The sequence below is a fragment of the Equus przewalskii genome, chromosome 25, assembly GCF_037783145.1.
Source record: "Equus przewalskii isolate Varuska chromosome 25, EquPr2, whole genome shotgun sequence".
NCBI classification, from domain to species: domain Eukaryota; kingdom Metazoa; phylum Chordata; class Mammalia; order Perissodactyla; family Equidae; genus Equus; species Equus przewalskii.
In genome coordinates this window covers 18698832-18717940 of record NC_091855.1, presented here as the reverse complement: position 1 = coordinate 18717940, position 19109 = coordinate 18698832, and the positions used below count along the sequence as shown (strand labels likewise).

The 19109-nt window shown below is 45.4% G+C and overlaps 2 protein-coding genes across 9 annotated transcripts in view; one reads left to right on the top strand and one right to left on the bottom strand.

The window, feature by feature from the left end:
* Window positions 1-278: 278 nt before the first annotated feature.
* Window positions 279-5870, bottom strand: LOC139079356 (acyl-coenzyme A thioesterase 1-like). Its single transcript, XM_070593828.1, has 3 exons — window positions 5114-5870; window positions 2854-3056; window positions 279-1006 (listed from the first exon to the last, which is right to left on the bottom strand). The coding sequence occupies exons 1-3, from the start codon at window positions 5697-5699 to the stop codon at window positions 416-418; spliced, it is 1380 nt and encodes a 459-aa protein (XP_070449929.1). The 5' UTR covers window positions 5700-5870; the 3' UTR covers window positions 279-415.
* Window positions 5852-19109, top strand: part of HEATR4 (HEAT repeat containing 4) — a 45478-nt gene continuing 32220 nt past the window's right edge. For 3 of the 8 annotated variants that reach the window (XR_011532934.1, XM_070593822.1, XM_070593827.1), the window contains exons 1-4: window positions 5852-6516; window positions 15401-16354; window positions 17522-17709; window positions 18741-18881. Coding sequence is in view for 5 of the 8 variants with exons in the window: in XM_070593822.1 (XP_070449923.1) it covers window positions 6461-6516; window positions 15401-16354; window positions 17522-17709; window positions 18741-18881 (1339 nt within the window). In the remaining 3 variants the exon portion in view is untranslated. Of the gene's footprint in view, window positions 6517-11300; window positions 11424-12620; window positions 12708-15400; window positions 16355-17521; window positions 17710-18740; window positions 18882-19109 lie in introns of those variants that run through there. The other 5 variants (XR_011532935.1, XM_070593823.1, XM_070593825.1 and 2 more) reach the window with 4 other exon arrangements.

Below are 19109 nucleotides of genomic sequence, written 5' to 3'. Positions count from 1 at the left end.
TATTAAGTTGAGAACTTCACCTTTTCACTTAAAGGAAGCACATTACAGCTTCTCTTTGGCATATCTGAATGTGCAGCATCATGACTCTTGCATATTGGGGCCATTATTAGGTAAAAGCTCTGTGATACTGCAACGGTCCGTGTGATAACCAAGATGGCAACTAAGTGACAGAAAGTTATTACAGTGTGGATACCCTGGACAAAGAGATGATTCATGTTCCAGGTGGGACGGAGCAGGATGGCACAAGATTTCATTACACAACTCAGAACAGCAGGCAATTTAAAACTTATCAATTCTTTATTTCTGGACTTTTCCATTTAATATTTTCAGACCATGGTTGACTATAACTCAAACTGATGAAAGTGAAACCATGGATAAGGGTCGACTACTGTAACTGGTTATATTTTCAGGAGAGTCACCCTAACTCTTTGCCACCCAAGTGTTTGTGGAAGAAAGCCTGCAGCTGCTTCCAAGCATCCACCTGGGCCATGGCATGAGCCCTGGGCTCCCCTCCCCAGATGACAGGACGGCCCACCAAGGTGTGCATGGAAGCCGGGCACATGGGGAAGTAAGGAGGCTCTATGTAGTGCCCCGCCCCTGGGTAACAGATGATCTGCGGCCTCTCCTTACCATGCGCCTGTAAGCGTTTAGAGGCCTCACTGGCATAGAATTCACTCTTCCAGTTGTGGTCATCCTGACCTACAAGGAACAGGAAGGCACTCTCAGCCCTTTCCACAGGAATGAAGCTCTTCTGGTCGGGTCCTTCCAAAGGGCTGTTGAGGACATCCAAAATGTCTGCAAAGCCCTCACTGGTCACTTTGACTCGCTTTGGGTTGATGCCTACAGGGGGCAGAGTCTCCCCCTTGTAGTGCAAGGCGCCTCCAACGTTGGCCACAGAGCCATTGATTATGACGGTGGCAGTGATGCCCTTCAGGAATGAGGCCATGGAGAGGCAGAGATCGCCCCCCTTGGAAATGCCAAGCAGCCCAACTCCTGGACCCTTTACCTGAGAAAAGGACAGACGATAAGGGGAGAATGAGTCCATGATCATGGCAGTGTGAGGAGTAGTGCCCGGAGTTAGAGGTCAGGTGGAACTGAGCCTGAATCTGGGCTCTACCATTTACAAAGTTTGCAACCTTGGGATATTTACTCATCCTTCCTGTCTTCCTTTCCACAATTTCTCCATCACCATTCCTGGTGACTTCAATAACCATGTGGAAGATATACTAAATACTTTGGCCTCTCAGTTCCTTGACCCCTAATCATCTTTTTATCTAGCCCACCTCAGCCACCCACTCCCATTGTCATAACCTAAACCAAGTGATCATCTCCAGAATCTCAGCTTAAGCATTCTACTCTCTGATCACCATCTTAAATAATTCCAGATTAGCCATGCTAGACTGCCCATTAACACCTCCTTGAAACCCTGACTACCACTATTTTCACTATCAATACCTTTGTCATGTTCTCACTTCCCACCTCATCCAGCTTAGATGTCCAGCCTCATTGTTATTAGCACTCCCTTGCAAGCACTCTAAACTCCTTGAATACTTCTCTTCCTTTGGGCATACTAGCCTGGAAAAGGGCTAGCCTTGGCTAAATCCACCTGATCATTTCCTCTAGGTCTGCACTGGTGCAAATGAACATTGCTGGAGCAATATATACACATTTGTGCCAACAGGTCTTACTTTCGTTTCATGACCACAAATTTCAAATCACTATCCATATGGCCCATTGACCCAACCACACTTCACTGTTATGTTTGCCCTCCGTGTCTCCAAAAGACCATTCCACACCTTCTCCTACCTCCTGAAGTGCCTTCAGCTCTGTTCACCCTCACTTTCAGCTCTCCATCCTCCATGGAGAAGACAGAAGCTATCCTGGAGGAACTCCTCCTCCTTTCCCCTGCCAGCTCTACTGAGCTCCACATGAACTCAAGTTCTCTGCCTTCCCTTCTGGTTCCAAAGGAGTCCCTCTGTTCTCATCAAAGGCCACTCCTCTGCTTGGCTTGGGATCCCATCCACTCTGATTCTCCAGGACCTTGCTCCTGCAAATGCTCCCTCTCTCTCTCCCTCTCTCCCCTTCATAACTTTCTTCTCTACCGGCTCATTCCCATCCATGCACTTCCGGGTCTCGTACCTCTTCCGTTTTCATAACAGTCCCTGGACCCCACATCCACTCTGCCCTAGTTTTCTACTCTCTTCACAGTAGAGTTTGTGGGAGAAATTGTCTGCAGCTCTTCTCTTTCTTGTCTTCCATTCTCTACTTAATCCCCTCCAAGGTAATCTGGGTTTGCAACATGCAGCAAGGACTGCTCTTGTCACATTTATCAAAATCTTGTATTCCAAATGGCTGTTTAATTAACCTCTCAACAGCAGTCTTTCTTTTCTCGTGGCTTCTACAATAGCATCCTTAACTGTATTCAACCACTTATTCCTCATAAAAGTACTAGGAATTAAATGATATTATTATCTCCCAAATTTTCCAAGGAGGAAACACAGGCCCCAAGATCACAGGGCTAGTAATTGGTGAAATCAGAACTCAAATTTAACTTTTGTCTATCTACATCTTATGCTGGCTCTACGACACCCTGTCACCTTTTCTAAGAGCTCCAAAGCTTCCAGACACCGTCAGCTCTGACTGAATTGGAAAATAGGCAGGGCTTTTCTTCTGATCCTCTGCTACCCTGAGCCTAGAACCCTCAAAACATCTCCTAGTTCCCAGGTTCTGTGGCCACCAGGTGCTTCCTTTAAACTTACTACTGTTCTCTCAGAGGGGGCACCGGGAAGAGAGGGTTGTTCACACACACACTTGAACCGGGTACTCTAACACACTTCCTAGAGAAGTTCCAACCTGAGGGTGACTAAGCAGGCAGTTCACAGCTTCCTCAAAGTACTCCAGGTGGAGGCTCTCTATGCTCTTGGGGAGGTCGTCATAGTTGTAATAGGCCAGAGCCATCACAGCAAAACCCTTCCCAGCCAGCAGACTAGCTCGATATTCCAGAAGGCCACCTCCAGCTCCAAAAACGTCCACAATCCCAGGAAAGGGTCCAGGTTCTGTGGAAGAAACAAAACACAAAAACGAACTTTTTCTGAAACTCTTTGCAGTGGTATCAAAAGCCATCTGTTGCCTACTTGGTGATGTCAAAGTTTTCTGTTGACAATGAGAAATGCTGGAAGACCTCTGGTCTTCGAAGGTCCAGACAGCAGCAGAGGCTGAATCCACGTTCCCCTCTACACCCACACTTCTTTACAAGGAACATGTATTACTTTCTGATTAAAAGCAATTTACATACAGACAACGAAAACAGCTAATCATTGTCCCCCCTCCCCAAAGTGACAGTGCCAAATGCCAGGAGGATGTGGAGCAACTGGAACCATCATACACTGCTGGTGGGAATGCAAAATGATACAGCCACTTCGGGAAAGACTTGGCCATTTCTGATACAGTGAAACATATACTTACCATAGGCCCCAGCAGCCTCACTGCCAGGTCTCCACCCAAGAAATACGAAAACTTGTGTTCGCAAAATGGTGTATGCAAGTGTTTGTAGTGACTTTACTCATCTCCAAGGACTTGAAACCCAAATGTCCTTCAAATGGTGAATAAATCAACAAACTGTGCATCCATATAAGGGGGTCCCACTAAGAAGCAAGAAGGAACTATTGATACTTGGAGCAACAGGAATGAATCTCAAAGGCATTAAGCTAGACTCAAAAGGCTACATATTCTGTATGACTCTATCTACTGGCTATTTTCACCATTTACATCAAAGTTTGTATTTAACAGGCCACACTTAAAGAATAACACTAAAGCAAACCCTTTCGACCCAACACTTTCAGAAGTCACCCAGTACTAACCCCCGAAGCCCCCTGAGTCCCTGGGCCCCTTCCCTCCCTGTCCCCTCTCCTGGATTTCATCATTCTCCTGATTTCCTTCACAGGATTACCACTTCTATGTGTACCTTAGTATTTTGCTTATTTTGCCTATTTTTTGAATTTTATCTAACTGGAATGATGTTGAACGTGTTCTTCTGGGATTTGTTTCATTTCACACTGTTTTGAGAATCGTCCATGGTGACTTGCAGCTGCCGTTCAGTCACCTCTGCTGTAACTGTACCTCCGTGGAGTCGTCAGTTCTGCTGTTGATGGACATTCGGGCTGTTTCCAGTTGGGCTCTTACACACAATACCTCGTGGTGCACATGTGCCAGGAGTAGAATGACCTAGTCAAGTTTCTAGACCAAAACAAATTATTTCCAGGAGGAGATGAATGACTATATTCCTTTTAGCAGTGTATGCGAGTTCCTTTTGCTCCACATACTTGTCAGCAACTAGTAACGTTAGACTTCTAAATTCTGGCAAATTGTGAGGGTGTGGAATGTATTGAGTAGGTTTATTTTGCATTTCCCTGATTCCTAATGAGGATAAGCATCTTTTTTATTCATTGGCCGCTTGCTTTTTATGTAATGGTAAAATTATCCAGGAACTTCAGATTTCCAGTTGATAGGAAGAGGCTGTCCTCCCTCATGCTGATTTTCTGAAATCTTCATATATGTGGGAGTTAGAAGTAAAGTTGGAAAACACAGAAACTTAAAAAACAATTAAAAACTTAAAACTACCCAAAAAAGTTTCCTTAAAAACTTAGAACTGTCTTTTCCCTTTCCTTCCCATGTCTCCTTTTTTAAATTACAACGGTCTTTTCCCTTCCCTTAGGATGTTTTCTTTTTTTATGTGTGAGGCAGATTGTCCCTGAGATGACATCTGTGTGCCAATCTTTCTGTATTTTGTATTTGGGATGCCGCCACAGCATGGTTTGATGAACGGTGTGTAGGTCCAGCCTGGATCCGAACTTGCGAACCCCGGGCCGCCCCGCAGAGTGGACCCACTTAACCACTAGGTCACCGATCTGATCCCCTAGGATGCTTTTTAACTGGCCTCTCTGTTTTGGATCAGCAGAACATCTCCCCAGCCGGCCTACATTTCACGCCTGTGTCCTTGACATTGTAAGGCCCCAGGGACCTCCAGAATGTTGGAGCCACCTCCTTCCTCTCGGTAGAAGCCAAGAAAACAGGAGAAAGACTGGCTGATAGAATAGGGAAGCGGGGGGCTCACCTGGCGGCAGGAAGAGCGTGGCGCGCACCCGGCCCGCGCGCACCGGCTCCCGCCGCACCCCGGGGCCCAGGAAGGCGCGCTCGTGCACCGCCCGGCCCAGCAGCCGCCCGGCCTCGGGCTCGTGGCCGTCGAGCACCTCCAGCTGCACGGCGAACGGCGTCTGCACGTCCCGCTTCACCAGCCGCAGCAGGGGCTTCTCGGGCTCCAGGGCCCAGAGGAGCCCCATGGGCTCGAGCCCCGCGAAGCTGCCGCCCAGCGCGGGCCCGCGCTCCAGGTCCAGCTGGCCCGTGGCGTCGGCGCGGTAGCGCGCGTGGGCCCGGAAGAGCGCGCCCTTCTCGTCGCGCAGGGACGCGCGCAGCGTGACCGGCTGCCCCGGGGCCAGGCCGCGCACGGCGATGCGCACGGGCTCGTCCCAGAGGCAGCGGCCCGCGGGCTCCACGGTCACCGTCGCCGACTTCCGAGCAGGAACCCACGAGACCGGGTTGGCAGGCCTCAGCTTAGGACAGCCCGGCAGCCGCGCCCAGCTCTTTGGGCCCCATCGGCCGAGTGCAGCCGTTCGCAGGACAGCGGGAGATGAGGCCAACATTTTGCGCCTTGATTTCAGACCTCGGATCAACTGATCAGAGCTGTGGAGAAGGTTCGAAAGTGGTTAGAGATCCCCTGGTGGCAGGCTCCTTATCTGCAGGCTAAGCGACCAATGGAGACACGCAGCCTGCTGAACAGTTTGGTGAACCAGAGACGTGCCAATCAGTAGCGTACTTTAAGAGCAAGCGCAGAGAGAGAGACACGGACGAACTTGCCCAAAGTCTCCTGTAATAAAAAGCTTCTACATTAAGTCGGGAAAGAACTTCCTAGTTCCGCCACTCGGAAGCTTTTTGGCACGTGCAAAGCGCGGTTTAGCAGAGCTGGCTCTGAGGTACCTGGCACCTAACAAAGTCTCCAGTCACCAAACTCTTAATGGCTAAGAGGAGTTCAGGACTGGAATTGAGTTTTAGCCCTTTGTTGAGTAATTGACACCCTTTAATAATCCTAGTTCCAAATGTTGTCATGTTCTGCTGGTCATCAGTCCTACAACTCCCTGTAGTTCTAATTTTGTACTGGTTCTGTGGGATGCTTCACACTATATTTTGTGCACAAGAGCCTCATAAACTAAAGAAGGTAAATAATAATAGCCAATTCTTACAAGAGACTTATGAAAAAATTAAGGCCCAGAGAGATGAACTGATTTGCCGAAGATCACACAGCTAGAAAGTGGCTATGCTGGGCTTTAAATCTTTGCAGTTGGATTCCAGAGCCTGTGCTCTGAACCATTATGCTTTAAGTGTCTCTCACTGATGATGATGTCCTATGCTGGAGAAGATTTGGAAAACAGACATTCATAGACTGGTGGTGGACACAAACTGGTATGACGTTTTCAGAGCAATTTGGTTAAAAATGTTTAAAAGATGCATTCTTTTTAACTCACAATTCCACTTTTAGGAATTTCTCCTAAGTAAATATTCGTGAATGTGTGTAAATATCTGGCTACAAGCATGCTTATCATGTTGTTGTTTTAAAAGAGGAAAAATGAGAAACAAACTAGCAATATAGATTTGGTTTAATTGTGATGCAGTCATATAACAGAAGAGATGGAGCCATTAAAAATGATATAGCAGAATATGATGAGCAAATTTTCATGACATCTTTAAGCAGGTAGAAAACATATATAACTCTTTAAAAACATATTAATACATTAAAGAGAAGAAGAAAAAAAGACTAGTCAAAAACTACCCCAAAATGGTATTTCTTTGGCTTTGGGGTATTATGGGTAGTTTTAATTTTCTTCTTTGTCCAGAATTTCTATCAGAAAAAAAGCATGGCTTTTATAATTAAACAGAGTTGTTTTTTAAAAAATTTGTGGTAATATACAAACATAAGATGTGTATAGTTAATTAAGTACATTCACATTGTTGTGCACTCATCACCATTGTCCATCTCTCCAGAACGTTTTAACCACCCAAACTGAAACTCTGGACCCCTCAAACAGTAATACCCCATTGCCCCCTCCTCCCACCCCTGCAGATCACTATTCCACTTTCTGTCTCTATGAATTTGACTATTCTAGGCACCTCGTAGAAGTGGAAGCATACACTATTTGTCCTTTTGTGTCTGGCTTATTTCACTTAGCATAATGTCTTCCAGGTTCATCCATATATGTAGCATATATCATAATTTCATTCCTTTTTAAAGCTAAATAATATTCTATTGTATGTATATACCACATTTTCTTTATCCATTCAGCCACTGATGGCCATTTGGGTTGTTTCCACCTTTTGACTATTGTGAATATACTGCTGTGAACATGGGTGTGCAAATATCTGTATGAGCCCCTGCTTTCAATTCTTTGGGGTATATACCCAGAAGTGGAAGTGCTGGATCACGTGGTGTTGACCTAAAACAAATAAGGAGCCAGTTATTTTACCAGCAGAATGGGTTTATTCAAGAATTGCAAACAACTGCAATTCAGGACATACAGCTATGGAGAACCATGTGCAAGTCCAGAGAAACATTCTTTTATGAAGTTGGGAGGGGCTGTTGTAAACAGAGTCCATTGGCAGTGTAGTGGCTTTTCATTGGCTGAGCTGTTGCTCAGGAATATCTTCCTTCCTTTTATGGGGTAGTAAGTAGTATTACTTCCTGTTGGAGATGCAAGGTATGGCTCTTCCTGTTGGGGTCTGTGCTGTGTTGAGTTGCCGTGCATGAGAGTTCTCTCTTCTGGCTTCCCCACTCCATTTTAAATGAGGATTCTGTTATTTTCAAATTTTCCCCGTTTGATCAGGATCTTTCTCTGAAAGCATCACTGACCAAGAGTCAGGTTTTTCCAGATTCAGTGGCCTTTTGTCCTTGATGCCAGGAAGGACCTTCCGTAGGTGTCATGTCCCATGTCAGAGGGAAAGTGAACAGATGGAAACGTACTAAGATCACATTTGAGTAAGAAGGATGGGTAGGAGGGAGATCTCTCATTTCCTATCTAAGTTTGTATCCTTCTAATAGGCCTGGTCTGGACATCTTAGGAAAGTTGTCTCATCAGATGTCATCTGCTTCGATTCCAGGAAATCTTTACCTTCAGGTTACCAGATGGTGTGCAGGTCGTCAGGATTTGGTGCTTTCTTTAGATGTGTCACGTGAATCCAAGAGTCTACTCCCTGGAGTTTGGTGACACAAGGGTTAGTTAGCAGTACTTGATAGGGGCCTTTCCAGAGAGATTGAAGAGTCTTTCTGGAGGTGTCTTTTCCAATAGATGAAATCTCCAGGTTGCAAGGTGTGATGCTTAAGGTTCTCGTCTCCCTGGAGCACACCATGAAAAGATTGCTGTACTAGAATGTAGTTATTTTTGATAGAAGAAATTAGGCCTTTCCAATATTGAAGTGTATCTCCTTTTGCCAACTCCAGATCAAAAGAGGCAGAAGCCAGATGCTTTGGGCATCCTGTGACTATCCCAAAGGGTGAGAGTTTATTAGTTCCAACGGGGGTGGATCTGAGATTTAGAAGACCAATGGCAATGCTTTTGAGCCAAGGTATTTCGGGGGTCTCTACAAATTTTGCCAATTAAGTCTTAACAATGCCGTTAGTGCATTTTACTAAACCAGAGGATTGAAAGTGGTAAGCTCAGTGAAAGTGTTGTGAAACCAGTCAAACAGCAGACTTGTCAGAGCACCTGACTGGGAAAATGGGTTCCTCGATCGCTGTGAAGTTTGAAAGAGGTTCCCCAGGTAGGGATAATCTTTTCTAAAAGGACTTTAGCCACAGAAGAGGCAGTAGCCTATCTAAAAAGGAAGTCTTCAGTCCAGTGAGAAAACATACAGACCACGACTAAAACATATTTATATCCATGAGACGGGAGCAACTGTATGCAATCCATTTGCCAAACCTCAAATGGCCTGGTAGGCAATTTAAAATGTCCAGAAGCAGTGCGAACAGGGTTCCTTGGATTGTATTTTGGACAGGTGGGACAAGTGAGGTAGGTGCTTTTTGCAGCCTTATTTATATTTCCCCAATATTGATTCATGAATGCTTATCATTTTGTTGGTGGGCAATGGTTTAATGCATGTACAGTGGTCAGGAGTGGGAATTTTAGACTTTGGTAGGACTGGGTTATTTAGTCCAAACCAGAACTTTCTCTTTTTATGAAACCAGTCATTATTGAATTTCTAACCCTACTTTTCCTTTTCTGAGGCTAATTGTTGGGCTTACCTAACCAGTTTTTCTAAAGTATCATTTGGGGAAATATCTTTTTGGACCATGACAGAGGTTTGGCTGCTGTTGGTTCCTTTAAGAGCAGCATTCCTTGCAGAAGTGTCAGCAAGGTGATTCTCTTTAGCTTCCAGAGAGTCAAGTTTAGAATGCTCCAGTATCTTAATAATAGCTAAAGTAGCAGGTAAATATATAGCCTCCAATCATTCATGAACATAAGGGCTGTTTTTAATTTTCTCTCTGCTGGAAGTAAGGAAGCCATATTGCTTCCAGAGCATTCCAAAATCATGAGCCACTCCAAGAATGTATTACTATAAATGTTCACAGTTTTGCCTTTGACTGGGGCGCAGGCCTGTGTGAGTATGCATAATTCCAGCTTGCTGGGCTATTGTAGCCAAAGGCAAAGGTGCTGCTTCAGTTACATCAAAGAGTGTTGATATTGCATATCCAGCACAATATTCACTGTTGTCACATAAGAACTATCAGTGAACCATGAAAAGTTGGCATTATTCAAATAAGTTTCCGCAGATCATCATGAGGAGTCAGGAGGTGACCTGTCAGTGTTAAGCAGTCATGAGAGATTTCATCCATAATGGAGAGGAGAAGAGTAGCTGGCTTATTAGAATATGAAGGAGTCATGTGAGGAGCAGTTAGCAATAGGATTTCATAGGAGCTGAAGTGGCTGACTGGAAAATGTTGAGTGTCATGAGAATTCAGGAGAGCTTCCACTACATGAGCTATGAAGATGGTTCAAGAGGATCTCACAATTATTTCCGTGGTGTCCTTAACCAAAAGGGCAGTTGTGGTAACAGCTTTAAGGCAAAGTGGCTATCGCTGCGTCACAGGGTCCAGTTGGCTATAATACCCTATGGGGTGGATGGTGGTCCTCGCATTTTGGGGTGAGTATCCCAAGGGTATTCCTTTCCTTTTCATATACAAAAAGGAAAAAGGGAAGCTGATAATTGGGATGCCCAAGGGCAGGGCGGTTCATTAAACCCTCCTTTAAGGCTTTAAAGGCTATGTCATCTTGTTCTTCCCATAAAATTCGGTCAGGGTTGTTGTTCTTCAGTAAAACACACAGAGGTGTGGCCAAAAGAGAGAGATTTGGAATCCAATTTCAACAATAACCAGCTAGCCCGAGAAAACCTTGCAGGTGATGCTTAGTTTTGGGTTTTGGGAAATTTAGGATACCATGAAGCCTATTTGGATCTAAATGTAGCCCTTGTTCTGATACCAGATGCCCTAAAAATTGAACCTGGGTTTGGGCAAACTGCAGTTTCTCCTTGGCGACCTTTGTGTCCTTTTAAGGCTAAAAGCTTTAGCACGTGGATGCTCTCTTCCTGTGAGGTTTGGGAGGGAGAGCAAAGAAGCAGACTGTCCACATACTGCAACAAAGTAGAGCCCCTAGGAAACCGTGTATCAGCCGGGTCAACCTTCAGGATTTGTGAAAGATAAGGACTCTCAGTAAAACCCTGAGGGATTACTGTTCAGGTGAATTGTTTTCCTTCCCAAATGAAGGCAAAAGGTATTGGCTAGCTTCATCAACTGGAATACCAAAGGACACACTGCATCAAACAATTACAGTAAAGAAGTTGCTTTCAGTTGGGACAGATGTTCAATTAAGTAGGGGTGGAGATGACAGGGGAATGGGAACCAAAGAACAAATGAGTCGCTCTATCAGCCTGGTCATCTGAAGCACGCCAGAGCTGGGCATTCTTGTGTTCCCCGCTTTGCCTGTTTTTCAGCAGGACGCAGGAACCCCTGTGGGGGAAAACTTATCGAGCTGCATATATCTAGAGGTTTATTTTTCAAAGGCTGACCAAGAAATCCATTTTGCCACCAATCAATAAATACAATGCAATTTCCCAAAGCTCAGTTTACAAAGAAGGAAATTTAATAAGTAGCTGAAGATACTCCTGATTGAACCCATAGGTTCTGTGAGTAGACTCATGGAATTCTGAAGAGGTGGTACCTGGTAACCAATGTAAACAGCTTTGGAACCTAGGAAACTAAGTAAAGTTAAGATGGAGAACCTTGCTTCCTGTTGAAGACCTTGTTGTGAGAGGTCATTTCGAAGGTAATTTCAAAACTGCTGCTTTTCCAATATCTGAAGTGAGCTTACTAGCATCAGCTGAGTGATGAGAGGCAGCCTGAAGTAGTTGAAAACATTTGGGATTAGGTGTCAAAGAGTCAATACTGCTTCTGGTTCTAACCAGTACTATGACCTTAGTCATGTCTCTCTTCTCTGGGCCTCGGTTTTTAAATCTGTAAGACAAAAGAGTTGGAAAGATCTTCTTTATGTCAGTTTCCAAAGTAATCTCAGAAGAGAGCAGTATATCTGTGTGAGTGCAAGGCAAAGGATGGGAATTAGAAAGTGGAGGGAAAAAAGTGAAGGGAAGTTTCTGATGAGAAAGAGGCAGCAAGAGAGGGATTTGAAACAAGCCAGGTGAAGAGGCTAGGTTCCCTCATCTCGCTCTGCCCACTAACCAAGTTTCCTTCACACATCACACAGATACCTCTTGGGGCTGCGCTTTCTCTAAATGTAATGTGCACAAAAACCTCTGAGAGCTTGTTAAAATGAGGATTTGCAGCCTACGGAACGAACATTCTGGGGCGCAGGATACAGGAATCTGCATTTTAACATGCTCCGTAGGTGATCTTGATGCAGAAGGTCCCTTTAACCATATCTAACAAACACCATCCCAGAAGCTGACTGTCCCCTCTTGGGCCCTACCTCAGAACTTCAGAATCTGTGAGTAGAGGTGAGACTGTATTACTTTTTAAAAGCTCGCAGAAGATACTGTGCTAAGATTTATTGCTTTTTAGCCTTTTCTTCTGTGGCAGTTTCTACTGGTTTAATAACAGAAGGGAAACAGCAAGATATTACTCCTTTTAGCATGCATTATTCAGCCCACTTCAACTATTTTTGCAGAATAAAGGTACCAGGCCAGGGGGTGAGGATAGGGGACTGGAAAGGTGAGTAGAAGAGTGGAACTCAATTTGGAACCTCTGGGATATTGCCCATTTTGAGTCTGGATTCTTCTGTCAGGTTTTAACTGGAGGCCTGTGGCCTAACCACAACTTCACTCTTGCCTGTCTAGGCAAGTTCCCAGCAGTGCAGAGATCATGCTGGTGGTTGTTGCTTACCAGACTGCAGGGCCTGGGCTATAGTTACGCCAGGTTTGAATAACTGTAGGATGCCATTTATTCAATTTTTTATGCTGTCAGTGCACAAAAGCACCTGGGACCCACCAATCTGCTTTTGGTTCTTAAGGGCTGTTTGCTGGGAGAGGACCCCTGCCTCCGTGCTGGTCCAGGTAATATTTAAGTTTGGATACTATGGAGGCTCCAAACTGCATTCGTAAGTCTCTTGTTCCCTCTCTATACACCTTCTCTTTTCATTGCCTAGGGCCCCAGTATTCCTAAACTGTTCCCTAAGTGCCCACTGCATCTAACTGTGGGACCCCAGAGACTTGCCTTCTAAGGACAATAGTCCATGCTCTAAGTCAACAATAACAATTCCTCGTAGTAATACTTTGCAGCTTGCAAAGTACTTTCACACATGTTCCCTGATTTTGAGCTTCATATCAATAGTAAATTAGAACAGGTATCCGACTCTATTTTCACATTGGCAAACTGAGGCAAACTGGGGGTATTAAATCATTTGCCGAAGGTAACATGGCTGGGAAGTACAGAACCGGGTCTTATACTTTCTTCTGACTCTAAGTCCATGCAGGACAAGCCTCTTTTGATTAAACCTTACAATATTTTGTCCTGTCCCCATTCCTTTTCAAAACATATCTAGTGCGGCCGGCCCGGTGGCTCAGTGGTTAGGTTCACGCGCTCTGCTTTGGCAGCCCAGGGTTTTGCTGGTTTGGATTCTGGGCGAGGACATGGCACGCTCATCAGGCCATGCTGAGGCAGCGTCCCACATAGCACAACTAGAAGGACCCACAACTAGAATATACAACTATGTACTGGGGGCTTTGGGGAGAAGAAAAACAAAACAAATCTATCGTGCGAAGTTTCCTCCCTTTTCAACAAGCCATCATATTAGATGATAATAATTAGTCCTTGAGAATTTATAATAACTGATAATGATAATATGGTATTCTTTCTGGGACACGGGAATTGTAACCAAAGATTCTGTATGTCACAAGCTAAAGGACATATGTCTGGGGACACCCAAAATCATTCTACATAGGCAGTCATCTTGTGGAGAAACCAGTCTTCAATCCATTTTTCAAGTGTTTAGGATCAAAATGCCCTCTGCCTTGGGAGCAAGATACTGCCACTCTGGTATGGTAAGAATAAAGTGTTCTATTAGGCAACACACAAGACAGGAGAACACAAACATAGTTTTCATCTAACAGTTCATTTTCGACCAGTGAGAGCAGGCACTGTTCCAGGAAAAATATCACCTTGTGACCAGCCTCTACCCTTGCCCTAATTTTTTTAGTCTAACTTTTTAAATACACAGTGACCTTGTGGCCATACTGGCTTCATGGTTGTGAAGAGATGGAACAACCAAATTTAGTCTTATGTGCAAAAAATCCTGGAGGGATATCATATTAATCATGTGTCACTTAATGAGGTTATTAATTCTGGCCTAGTGACATCTAGATAAAAGCTGACCTTTAACAAAAAGAAACACACCAAGAGGTCAGATTTATTACACGGAAGACAGTGGAATAAATCAAGCCCTAAGGAGAGCAGGGACTGTGCTGGGTGTTATTCAGGAAAGAGAAATGAGTCACACCTGGACTAAGGGGCACATTGTGTACAGGGCAGAGAAGGCAGGAGTTGGCACTAAGAGCAAGAGGACACAGAATAATGGTTTCACCTTCATCCTTGCACATAAGGAGGCCCACGTGCACCTGGGAATGGCAAGGCCAACACAGTGAGTGGTGGGAGTGGAGCCTGTGCCAAGGCCAGAGTGGCACAGAGGCTAAGTGCTCCAGAGCTGGAATCTGGCAGCTGGGTTTGAAGCCTCACTCTTCTACTGATGGCCTACATGATCTACCTACCACTCTGAGCCTCAGCTTCTTCTCATAGGAAATAAAGACCATAATATCGTCCCTATGCAAAGCCCTTAGCAAAGTAGTCCATAATTGTCAATTATCATTATTAGGCTAAGGAAGTGCTTCAGAAGGAAAATTTTTTAAAAAGCACTAAATCTAGGCATTTGTACTCTACAGTGTTTTCCATGCTAGCTAAAACCTGGAAACAGCTTGCCCAATAATTAAGGAAGAGCTAAGGTGATTTACCTACTTGATAAAATATTCTGCAGCTGTTAAACATTCTAACAATGAAGACTTATGTAGCAATATGGAAAAATACTGTGTGATTCTTGAGGAGAGCAGAGACAGGAGACAGGGTCCTTGGGTGGTGCCGTTAGAGAACCAAATATTTAACAATGTGAGGTGTCATAGGATTAAAAGTTAAAATAACTGGTATAGTACAAGCGATTTATAAATTCGTGCATGACACGAAGGCCTGGATAGGTCAGGAAAGAGGGAGCAGGCAGGAATTGAGCTGGGCCTGGAAGAATGGATAGAATTTGTGTCAAGTATGGAAGAAAGGCTATTTCATGTTGAGGACACACAAGGAAGCTCCACTCTGTGGAGGGAGGAATACTCAGAAAAGAGCTAGGAGACTCGAGAGTTTATATGTCAGGACAAGGTCATAACTGGGGTCACACCAATGGAGAACCCTGAAGGCCAGGCTGAGTTGTCTGAACTTTATGCTATAAGCCTTTTGAACAGAGAGAAAGCAACGTTTGAGGAAAAACAGGAAGATGGGATACTGTTGAAAAGCAGTAGCCCCTCAAAAGGAGATGAGGGGGTGAGCTTTGGAGACAAGTGTGAGAACTGGAAGCAAGGGTCTAATATAAAGAATACTTAGAACGTTGCGCCATTTCTTTCCTTTATCCTTCTAATTCACAGGGCTTCCCCCACCCCATCTTCTTCCAAGTTCTTTTCTTTCTGTACTACTTTGGGCCGCCAATTTCTGCTGACCTAGAACTCTCACCAGTTCCTCCCATTCCCTTAACAGGTGCCTGGCCACCCCTCCAGGCCTTGCCTCTGGACCAGGCAATGTGGAAGGAAGCATTTGCTGGGAAACAATGACCAAGACCCAAAAGGGAAAGACTTTTCTCTCCCACCGTTTCCAGCAGTCACTCCCCCCACGGCTGGGATGGGGCTTGATTTTCTCTTACTTAAAACCAAGAAACAAGGAGGAGTGCACCTCCGTCTCCGGTGTGCCTCCAGTCTTCCACTTCAGCCCTCAGCACTGTGCACACCTCAAGAGCCAATATTTGAAAAAGGCCGCAACGAACCTTACCTTCTCTCAGGAGGTGGTGTGGCAGCGAGGGCTGCCCAGCATTTCTTATAGCCAGTACAGCTTTGACCATCTCTACAATGTACACAACATCATCCAGCCTCCTCAGATGAGGAGGGCCCGACCTCAGAAATCCATCAGCTTCAAGTTCTTGGATTCTTCAGGTCCCTCAGCAAGGGTCACCTTCCAGGCTGTGAGGACAGAAAGCTCTGCCAATCTTAAGAAGAAGCTGAAGGAAGCAGAGCCAGCAAGCTTAGTCCAGGAAACATCTTGCCCTCTCATTCTTCAATCCTGTAGGGATCCAGACACGCTACGTCTGTCACTTTCTCCAGATGTGAACCTGGAGGACAGGGAAGCCTGGCTTCCGCCGGCTGAGAAGGAGGCCAGAGCCTGGGAGGCCGTTGTGCTGGAAAAGCTGAACAAGCGCACTGCCCGATGGATCCAGAACAAGCGTCCTCTAAGGTCTGGTGTGTCCCCCAACAAGTGGCAGAGCTTCTTGCGCCAGCAGTATGACTGGAGTCACATCCGGGATGAGCTCACTTCTGACAGCGACCTGGAGCTCTTGAAACAGCTAGAGGAAGAAGAGACAGCAGAATTTGAGGGTCAAACTGTCATCCTGCCCACCCAGGAAAATAAGAAGCCAGAACTGCTGCTTCCTGTTTATTACAGGTAGACTTGCTGGGGCCTCAGGCATGCCTTTGAGAATCAAGGACTCCCAGGTGGGCTCACACTCCTTACTTCAGAATGCACTTTCCCATCACCCTCTAGTGTTTTTCACTGCCAGTCTGCTCTCTAAGATCTCTGTAAAATAGGTGTCTCAACCTTAGCACTACTGACATCCTGGGCTGGATAATTGTTTGTTGTGGGGGGCTGCCCTGTGCATTGTAGGATGGCATCCCACTGGACGCCAGTGCACTCTCCAGTTGTGACAACCAAAGATGTCTCCAGACATTGACACATGTGCCCTTGAGGGACAAAATCGCTCCCAGTTGAGAACCACTGCCTTTAAAGGGATTGGTTCTCGGCCTTTCCCAGCAGACTGAGCTATTCTGCTGATCCAGTTACTATCCAGGTGCTCCCAGACATGTATCCATGGTCAGAGTAAGGAAGGCATACCTCATGGCTCTGAGGTTTGGTCCTGCCTCACTTTAAATAAGGAGCCAGTGTGTCACTGACTAGCAGCAAGACAGAGAACTAAACAACCTGAGAGGAGAGGACTACTGTGCATTTCTCAGATTGCTTCCTTCTCATTTTTAGCTAGAGGGAAGACTGGAGCTATTATAATATCCCTGATTCTGAAAAGTAGACTAAAAATAAGTGGAAACCCATTTATTTATTCCTTTATTAGACAAATATAAATTGCATTCCCACTACTTTCCAGGTACTCTGTGAAGTGCTAGGAATACAATGTAAATGAGACAGACATGGACCTATCCTTTAAGAAGCTTACAGGAATGTAAATAACCACACACATAAAAGATACAGTGAGTTAACGTAGGAAGCGGCTTCCCTTCCCTAAGTCCATGCAACCTCTAAAGGCACCAATGTTAAAAAAAAAAGGTCATGCCGGGAGCATGGCCACTCTTTCCTGCCATCCAGTGACTGCAGGAGTGGCTCCACTAGGAGAGGGAGATGGTGGCTACAGACAGACCCTCCTGGAAGCTCCACATTCACCGTGGGGGCAAGGCCAACAGTTAAACACAGGTGCTTTTTAGATGCTTATGTGTGTATGAGCTGAGCTTAGAGAGGAAAGGGAGTGAGCTATGGATCTGATGGAAAAGGAGAGGTCCATCTCCTACATTTCCCCCCTTTTCTCCCTCTCTCACTCCTGCCAAGATTGCCCAATTACTTGCCACAAGTGCAGACTATTGAAACCATGCCTGACAATAATATCGCTGAGGATATCAGTGGAAAGAGGAGCATCTGCCAGCCCCGAAACCAGAGCTACTTCCGACAAGTAAATTCCCGAGCTGGAAAGTTTGCTTACTCCACAGACAACACCTTTGAACAGGAGATTTACTTTGGTAATAGAGCTGGGGCCCTGTGGTGGGGGCTGAGGTGGACACGGAGCAGGGAGTGGAAGGTAGCTGGGGGATGACACATTTGTGGGTGTGGATGAGAGGCCCTGGATGACCCTGGTGTTCATGGCACCATCCCCTGGTCACCAGCACGGGAGTTTGTGGGTTTTGTTTAGGGGGTGGGGGGAGGTATCTGTTGGGGAAGAAACTATTCTTCTTCTTCCCCCTTTCTCTATCCCTCTGGATTACTAAGGAGGCCGTGGAGGATGGGACTGTCAAGGAAGCAAGACTTGGCTTTGGGAATAACCTCCCTCTTCTTTGTATACCCTCCCCCTTTGCTCACTTTGACGTATTCCCCCATTGAGGTACTATGCTGGAAAAAATCACAGGCTTTGCAGTCAGGCTGATCTGAGTTTAAATCCTGGCTTAGCCCCTTCGTACTAACTTTCAGCAAATTATATAATCCCTCTGAGCCTTATGTACCTTATTTGTAAAACAACATTAACAAAAATATACTTCAAGAGTAGATGAGAAAGCATCTATAACTCTTCTTGCCCAATGCCCAGTATGTCCACTACTTTCCCCTCCCATCTTACTATCCTTTAGTTGCCTGGGCTTCCAGGATACCCAATCTAGGTCTGCATGTTCCAAGTTGTTTATTATTCCCGACTCCCATCCTGTTCCTAAACTGCTGTCAACTCAAAGTCTTCTTAAGATGTTTCACAAAATTATTCAGATGAAGGAATTTATGACTGATAAGAGACGAATTAGGTACCCCTTCATTAGTATCTAGCTTTCCAGAGGGGCAGTGCCTGTAAGTTAGACAGGTGCTGCCTTGGCTTCCAGGCCTCAGGCCACCAGCTCATTATTTCCTAGCAACAGTCACCTTCAAGGGATGTTCCCATAGCATGGGAGTTATGAGTCCAAGGAGCTTAGAGTAGAGCAAAATGTAATTGAGTCTGATCCTGGTGACTGAAAACCCAGGAAGAAAGGAAGGAGGGAGGTGCTGGGGACTCATTTCTTTATCTTTATTGCAGATAAAGTCCAGGTCATCCACAAGATTGGTGCAAAGAGAGACCAAATTTTCCTGGAAAACCTCAATCGGTATGACAAGCAGCTATGTACGGTCTTCCCTCAAAGCCCAGAAAGGTGGACTTCCCAGCCAGTTCCTGAAGCACGTAAGCAGGAAGCTGAGAATGGGGGTAAAGATGGAAGTGTGGCTATTTCTCTCAGGCCCGTTTCATAGGCTGAGGCACCACCAGCATCTAGGGGAGTCCCTTCCTACCGACTACAAATCATGTCATAAAATTATAAAATACTAACTGTAACTAGGAAAAGCCTTTGGGGAGCATCCATTCAGTTGAAATCAGATAAAACTTAGGTGTAACTCAGTGGTTTAGGACCAG